Source organism: Tiliqua scincoides, chromosome 3 (genome assembly GCF_035046505.1).
Source record: "Tiliqua scincoides isolate rTilSci1 chromosome 3, rTilSci1.hap2, whole genome shotgun sequence".
In the NCBI taxonomy this organism is placed as follows: domain Eukaryota; kingdom Metazoa; phylum Chordata; class Lepidosauria; order Squamata; family Scincidae; genus Tiliqua; species Tiliqua scincoides.
The window spans coordinates 195,004,487-195,013,368 of record NC_089823.1 but is presented as its reverse complement, the minus strand read 5'-3'; the positions used below and the strand labels follow the sequence as shown (position 1 = coordinate 195,013,368).

At 38.1% G+C, this 8,882-nt stretch overlaps 1 protein-coding gene across 4 annotated transcripts in view; it reads right to left on the bottom strand.

The window, feature by feature from the left end:
• Positions 1–1,430: 1,430 nt before the first annotated feature.
• The window catches only part of LOC136643605 (serine/threonine-protein phosphatase 2A regulatory subunit B'' subunit alpha-like), a 53,422-nt gene continuing 45,970 nt past the window's right edge, over positions 1,431–8,882 (bottom strand). For 3 of the 4 annotated variants that reach the window (XM_066618737.1, XM_066618738.1, XM_066618739.1), the window contains exon 14: positions 1,431–7,770. In XM_066618737.1, coding sequence (XP_066474834.1) covers positions 7,674–7,770 — 97 coding nt within the window. In that variant the 3' untranslated portion in view covers positions 1,431–7,673. The remainder of the gene's footprint in view (positions 7,771–8,882) is intronic. The other variant, XM_066618740.1, reaches the window with a different exon arrangement.

Below are 8,882 nucleotides of genomic sequence, written 5' to 3'. Positions count from 1 at the left end.
TATATACAGTATATGTCAAATATTTACTGTATTGATGTATTAAATAAAAGTATATTATATATATTAAATTGCAAATGTACACCTTTTTGACATTGTATGTTTTCCAGGCTGTTCTACTGCTTTTAATGTAATAGCAAAGAGCTCATTCCAAATAATAATAGTGTTTATGAATATCCAAGAAGTTTAACATGTATTATCATGACATGACCCTACAATGACAACGTAAAGAGAGTGAATATTATCTTCCCCACATTGTGGATTGGAGGCTGAGGGGAGTAGCTCTCCTGGTTAATTTTAAAATTTTATTGTTGCAAGAAGTAGTAGCATTAGAGGTGCTTCTCCAAGGCACCTTCTGGACCACAGTCTGTCTCCTTCCACCCACCCCCCACCCCCCAATTCTCTGAATGTAACATCACTCCAGAGCATTTGAAGGTGGGGGAATAGAAGCCATCAGGAGGCCACAGCTTTAATCTATGGCAGCTGCCATTTCCCCCTCTCTCAACATGCCCTAGAATTACACTGTATCCAGGGCTTTGGGGGGACAAATGCTGGCCATCAAGAGTGGCCACCAACAGGGACTCTGCTGCCACCATCACTTTCCTACAGAAGCAGCAAAACATTTTTTTTCAAATGCTTCTGCCATTGCACTTGTAAGCCCCTCTCCCCAAATTGCTAAAAAGCCCATCTGTTCACTGCCTACAAGTAAGCTAAATAAGGGGGAATATTTGCTGAACCCAAACTATAAAACTCAAAATATGCTGAACTATCAATAGTCTGAGGTACACTTTGAGGATTCTTTCCTTCTACCAAATTTTACAGCTAATCTGTGTTCAAACTAAGGCCCCTATCTTTCTCTCCCCCACCAATGCAGTAGCACTGCTGGAGTGTGTGCTCCATCCTGCAAGGGGGTCAGTCTTAGAAGTCTCTTCCGGGAGCACTTGTTCCCTTACCTGGAAATAAGCCTCCAGAGTCAGGACGGGTCTACATGAACCTATGCTGGAGATTTTGCTGGTGCAAGTTCAAGTGGACCCAGGAAGACAGACTGAGGCCTAGAAGGGTGATAGGATATTGGCGGCAGTGTTGCCATGGATATCGCCCCTTCCAAGCTTCATTCCACCCCATCTCCTCCCCGTTCCGCCCACTCTGACTTGCCAGCTCAGGGACATGTAGGATCTACTGATTGGTTGTAGCTACCGATCACCACTTGCAGCAGCAGCCCAGCTGCTCCAGATGGCATGTCACATTTTGCAACAGTTGTAAAGGACCTTCTGGTAAAGGACCATAAAGGCCATAAAGAATTGGGATGTAAAAGTATAGTACATATAGTTAACATTGTGTTAGTCTCCATTCAAACACCTTTTCTTTATAATTATTCCTAGATACACAGCATTAATCCCTTTCTCAAAGGGGAAATTAAAGCAATCCACTCCTTTTTAAAAATATTTTTAATTGCAAAAAGGAAAATACAAAGTAAAAAGCTAAGGCAAAGCCATGCCCAGTACAAGTAATCTTTGAACAGCTGCTTCAATCAAGTTTCATAACTTTTTGTACTTCTTAATTCTTCCAAACCTGAACACATAATAGAACAAAGCAAGTTAAAATAGATGAAAAAAATTAGTTACAAGTATTGCTCCAAATTTAGTTTTTAGGCTCTTGTGCTCTTAATTAAACTCAATTTTGCATAGACTTATATGCATACTGTGACTTTTAAAGACATCCTTAGTGCCACTTATGTTGGCATTGTGGACGATATTTGTGGTCTTTTAAGGCTATATGTTTTAAGCTTAACACAAGGTGCGCTTGGAGCTCTCTGAGAATAACTTGTATGTCAAATCCAGACATGTCAAATTCTACCAAAAAAAAATCATCACTGTCATCAAATAAACCTGATACCATTTGGAATTCAGCTCAGCTGTGTCTTTTGCACAATACTGCCTCTTAGTGGCCAAATAAAGTAGAAAAGTTCATTAAAAGTGGCCAACTAGGACATCTTCAAACAATGAGTAGAAACTTGATACCAATTACAGTATACATGTTTTTTTCCTAACCATGTCTCTCTCATCTCACTTTAAACAAGTGGAAAGAACATTTTGTCCCAATACGCAAACACTGACATGCATTACTAATAAAGTATTGCTTGAGCCCTTTATTGAATGGAATTTTTACAAGATAATGAACTTAATTATCTTAACCCCTTTCTTATGAGGTAGGTAGTATTATTTATATTCTTCAGACAAGAAAACCAATATACAGCATTAAGAGCAGATAAAAATGAAACTTTTGTACTTTGGCTAAAGATCTTTACAGACTTTCACTATAAATTAAGCAAAGTATTTCCCCCTCCCCCCCAAAAAAAATTCCACAAACTGTACTAATGGTGCATAGCAGGTGCATTGCAAAATTGGGAATAATTCTGGCTCTTAGCTGTGCTCTACCTGATGAGTATTTTTTTAAATATTATTTTTAGTGTGTTTGAATACAAGATTTCTTACAAGTAACTTTCCAACACAAAATTCCAAGTCAACTGCACAGCAAACCGAAGTGGTAGCTTAATTGGGGGGGGGGGCTCTCATAAACTGGTTCACTACAGTTATCTCCCCAACTACATAAAATGATTTGAAATGTCATGATGCTCATAATGGCCTTTGCTATTGTTTTTGGTGACATGTAGGATATGGAAACTTGGTGAACAATGATCTGTCCAAATTTACATTAAAGAAGCACAAGCTTAAAGGAGTATGACAGCTGATCAGTATTAAGTAGTATGATAGCAGGAACAGCATTTTAGTGAGTGGGCAAATGGTATGAGAACTATAAGGCCTTTGAGCAGAATCTGTGTATTTAAGATACAATGTTTGGATTATCTAGAAATCACAGTTCTTTGCCCAAGTACATGATGGGTGGCTGGGGTGGGGAAGATACTGAAAAACATAATTATTCCTTCTTGGAATTGTAACAGTAAAAGGAGTGCACTGAAGTTTTCCAAAGACTGAACAACAGCTAGATCGTAACAATCAAAAGCCCACCTTAGCGCATAGCTGCACTACAGGTGAAGCCTGCCAGTAACCAATTTGGATCAAGTAAAACAATTTGTTTGAAAAAAATGTGGTATCTATAGCATGCCTTTTCCCCTAAAGAAAAATACGTACACTATATTCTGTCTTATATGTAATGCATAATTAGAAGGCCTCTGAAATAATGAAAACCAACTGATGCATAATTGATGAATGCTGTGGAATCCAATGTATCAATAAAATGTCAGTTCCATATGAGAGAACTGTAATACTTGTAATTAAATCCAAACTATTGAGGAACATGAAAAAGGAGAGCAACATCATTTTTGTAGTAACTGATGGATATGAGTAAGGGAGACTCCATGGCTCCTCAAACCACAAATTTATACCTTTTTTAAAAGGAAAACCCATATATATACAGGCAATCCATCTGCATAAAGTATATTTAGATGGCAAAATGGTGCAGATAATAGGTGAACCAAAATATTCTTGTCTTCTGAAAGACTTAATCAACAGCAACCTTTTTATAATAACTCTCCTTATTGAATCATTTATCAGACTGATAAATTTCTTAATACTATGTTTCACTTACATACAGTGAATTTTCTTTAATAGCTCTGCGGTGTTTGCTTGAGGTTTATCTACCCATTCTTACATGGAGATAATCATTTTCCCTCTACATTAAAGGAGAAAAACACATTCTTCATTGCCCCAAGCAAGCATTTCCATTCAATTCTATAACTCTGGGAACAAACCTAACCCACTTTCCAGCACTGACATAAGGGCTATGCAGCTCTGAGGTAAGGGTACAAACATGCCCTTACTTTGAGGAGGCCTCCATGAGTGCCACCCAACTGCAGGATGCAGCATACATCCCACTGGCACAGCTATGCCAGTGCTGGAAAGTTGGTTAAGATTTGGACCTCTGTCATTTAAAACATCTGCTCTGGAGTTAAGGTTTTATTGATGTTAATTTAATGTTGTTATTGATGTTTAATTGATGTTAATGAGTTCTAGAATTCTTCCTATTTCCAAGTCTGACCTACATTTGAAACACTTGGAGGAGAAAAATGTGATAAAGAATGTGTCAATATTAAAAATAGGAGAAATTGTCATTACAGAGAGCAACACAATATGACACTATTTAACTTCTCAGCTGGGTCTGAGGCCTGTCTGAAAGTCACAGCCTCTGGCCAGAGAGCTTTTCTCTCTCTTATTTTGGTGTGTGGGATGTTGGTGGGGTTATTGAGAAGTGTGAGCGAGGTACTTTGAACAAGCTGAGATACTTTTCTTGTTTCCTTGTATGTATTTCAAGACTGATCCTGACACTGAAATTAGGTTCTTAACAGCCTAAATAGCATTTTAAATCCTGGAGCATTTCCATTGGATCAAAAAAAATTGGTACACCCTAAAAGGATATAAGGGGTGCTATTTTACTTAATAATTGCTGTGAAATCAGTATTTGCTAGTTAGTGGAAAAGCTCTATCAATTTCAACAACAAAATGGATAGGGAAAATGTGAGAAATTGATTGAAGTGGGTGCATATTTTGATAACGATAAATTTTGAGATACGTGTTTGGTATGGGCCAGAGGAGCAAAGTTTACTAAGGGAGATGAAAGTAACACCAATACCAATTTAAAGATATCAAATGAATTTTATAATCAAATTTGATATGGATAAACTGAAAAGTTTGTAAGTTATTTGATAACTATTTAAACTAGCAATTTATATGCGTGGTTTTGATTTATGGATATGAGTGATTATGTTAATATGAACTGTACCTTGGATTGATATAACATTTTATAACACTTTGTGTACATATAAAAACAACTTAAACATTAGGTTCCTGGTATATGTTGGCATTTTTTAGCTGAACTTTCCACATAAATGAGTACAGGAATTATTCCCAATTCTTCCACAATTCAGTTGAAGATCATTAGCTTTTGGCCCAACAGATTTTAACAGGTTTTTTTAGCCCAATCCTATCCAACTTTCTAGCACCAATGCAGCCACAATGCACTCTTCCCCACACACACACACACACTGCAGCAAGCAGTACACGTCCTGTTCGCATGGCTGCATCAGTGCTAGAAAGCTGGATAGGATTTGGCCCTTTGTAAATTTACAGGTCTAATGTTTACTTAGTCCTTAGCAATCCGGAGGCATAACATTTAAGCAGTGCAGTATGTGCTAATGATATTCCTCTTAAAAGGGTTTGAATTAAGATAGTGCTTTGAAGAATGGGATGCAAATCTTGGTGGTTTTAAAATAATTTACAGCGCAATCCTATGTAAATCTACTCAGAAGTAAGTCTCATTTATTTCAATAGCATTTACCCCAGGTAAGTGTGTTTATGTTTGCAGCCTTGGTGTCTACTCTGAAATCTGCTTTGCCAATGTGTGTGTGCTAAGAATGAAGAGAAGTGTACACTGAGTTACATCAGAACATTTAAAAATGTAATTATGTACTAGCCCAGCGAACTCATACAATAGCATTTGGGGCAAATATACTAGTACAAATGTTTAGTAGTGGGGTACCAGCTGCTGTTGAACATGCTATCTGTTAAGCAACAACAGATGTCCATAGCCCTATATGAAAGTGTTTCTGTATTATCTCTACTATTTGGGGAAAGAGGCACTTCAAAAGAGGGGGTTCTTTATATTTAGCTGGGGGATGCCAACAGTCCTAATTTATCCATACTGTATCTCCCAGTTGCTGTTGATTTTCTAATTTCTTCTTAGTTCCCTGTTCCCATAGGGGGCACTCAACTTTCTCATTCCTTTTGTGACAATAATGTATATTATTAATAATTCCTTTTGTGTTTTCTTTGAGGAAGTTATTTTTTGAAAGGGATGTATAAATAATATGTTTCTGCACAATAAATGTGCAATTGTTTCTCATTTGTCATGTATAACATGCATATCTTCCCATAATATACTTCTGTTGTGGAGGTGTCACATTTTTCCAGCACTCAAACTGCAATATTTAGTCAGTGGGAAGATTTGCTTCTTCCCAGAGATAAGAGTTATATTGGTTCTTGATGATCCTGAAGAATGCTGCTTTGCAAGTTCTGTGGGCACCCATTGGCTGTTACTTGGAACGTGAATGACACTGTGACATGCCAATGCCTACATCATTTTTCAAACATTTAAAAAGGTTTTTTGTTTTAAATACCACTTTGTTTTTATATTGTACAAATGGGAATCCTCATTTAGCCCTTTTAATTTTAAAGAACTGAGGATTGCTGGCAAAGCTGGGAGGAAGTCTAATAAATTCACAGTGGTCTTCTCAGCTTGTCTAGTCAATTTTGCTGCTCTGTTAAGTCCTGAAAGACTGAACACCCCACCTCATCCAGCACTGGGGGTATTCATGCAGCTTAGTTTAGTTGTAGGAAACAATACAACAAAACAATAGTTTTGTTGCAAGAAAGCACAGTGCTATCTATTGTAGCAGTACCTTGCCACAACTGCATTACTGGTTGCAACATCTGCTTGATAATGTAGATATAAGATACAGCGCCAATGTCTTTGTAAAGAAATTTCAGGAGTTCTGAACTGCTGAATAGGTAGTTGGGATTTGCTCATTTTGACTGTGCAGAAAAGCCCCAAGGAAGTAGAAGGTTCCTACTATGAAAAGTAGAAGTGAAAACCAAAGACTTTCTTTCCTATAATAAATTTCTTTTAAATTGAGAGCAACACCCTCATTGAAACTACAGGTTGGGCCTCAGTATCCATGAGGGATCTGTTCTCAGATCCCCCGCGGATACCAGAAACTGTGAATAAGCAAATCTGCACTTTTCAGCTCCTTAAACCCTCTGAAGGGGACTGTAGGGCTTTCTGAAGGCCAAGAGGCCGTGTGCATCTGCCTCATAGAATGCCTCATAGATGCCAAAAAACATCACTTTTGGTTTTTGGTCAAAAACCAGAAGTAATGTTTTTCGGCCTCTAGGAGACATTTGGAACTCCGCAGAGGCCACAGGCAGATGTGCACAGCTGTCAGAAAGCCCTCCAGAGATTACCAGAGCAGAGTGGAGGTTGCCTTCAGAGGGTTCCGGTTGAGCCAAGTTTGACTCAATACGGTTCTGGGGATCTGCGTTGAGCCAGCTCTGCAAATGGAAACCTGTGGATAAGTAGGCTCAATCTGTATACTAATTTGATATTTTTTTGGTGGGTGTTCTGCAATAGTTGCAGAGGGCTGAAAGAAGTTGGAAATACTTGTGGAAGCAGCAGCAGGTTTTTTTCTGTATCATGTGCGAAATGTATGCATGTTACTGTACAATTATGAAGCATGATAAGGAAGACATTGAATATAGTTTTTAAATATAAAAGGGGAAATCAACAATGAAGGAAAACAAATTATTTGTTCAAAGTGTGTTAAGTTCTTTTTCCTATGAATTTGTTTCTTCATTTTTAATACTTTGTGGGATGCAGTCTTCGTTTCTTTATCATTTCTAATCATGTCTACACAAACACGTTGCCAAGTACACCACCACCATTCAGGATGTTACCATACTGCAGAATTATGCAATTATTAAAAAAAATCTCATTTTATACATATTTTGCTTGGGGCTTCAAGGGAAAAAAGTACTATTGAAATGTAGGAACTGAAGAGTCTTCCACATCATATCGACAGACCTTAGTGAAACATTTCCAATGTTTTACGGTGAAAGGTCTGAGATAACTAATTTGTCTGACTTTTCTCCAATTTCAGGTAGTGATAGGAGTTCATCTGTTTCATAGTCATCATCAAAGGATCTACACAAAAATAACAAAGATATTAAGAACACAGATACACCAACATGTCGTTTATTACCCAACTATGTGTTGGGTTATAAACATCTAAGTTTTCAACCTTTTCAGTTTAATGAGTGAACATGTGGCATAATCTTTCACAAACAATAGCCCACTTCATAAAATGTATAAGGTGTGTTTCTCACTTAGTAGGTATTTGAGATATAGACCCCCCACACACACAAAAACAAACCCACAACCCTGTAAACAGTGGCATCAAATAGTCGTATAATTCAAGAAGTACATACTTCTATAAAATAAGTTTTAATAGTCACTTGGTCCAACCAATTACATTCTCTGTACCTGTGTGTGTGTATGTATATTTATGTAAAACATATGGCATGTGAGGATATAAAAACACTTAGGGCCCAGTCTTAACTCAATGCTGCCAGCAAGGTGCAGCAGCACCAGCACAGGCTTCACATCCTGCAGGCAAGTAGGAGACCAAGCAGGGGATGGAGAGATAAATAAAAAATTTCAGATGGAAATGAGGATTGCATCCTGGGGTTTTAAAACCCAAACCTTTGCCAAACATTTGCAAAATGGAAGGAGGCTGCAGCAGGGTCTGCTAAAGAGAAAGAGGCTTGCTTGATTTCAATGGGAGCCTTGAGCTCTGCCACGCTTTTCACCAGGATGGGGGTTAAACTGAGGGAGGCATTAAATTCTTTGAAATGACTTACCAGGAATTGTTCTGAGGCAAGAGAAAAAAGGGGGCATTTTACCTTCTTCTCCAAACAGGAAGGGAGATGAAGATGCTTATGGGACCTTCATAGGCTCTGGGAGAAGTACGGTGCTGCACCTCCATAGCAGCAACCCTCATATAGACTACAATTCCCATAAGTGTCTTCACTTCTTCTCCTGTTTGGAGAAGAAGCTAAACTGCCTGCCTCTGAATACCGTAATTACTGGTAAGTAAATTACTCCTTTTTTCTCCACCCCCTGTGTCCTGCTTCTCAGCCCAGTCCCACCCACTCCCATTTCACTAGAAAGCTGCTAAGCTTTCCAGAAGCTCCTGCTTCATTTACTGTATTGACCCGTGCATAAGTCAACTCAGGTTTTTAGGGGCAATTTTAAGA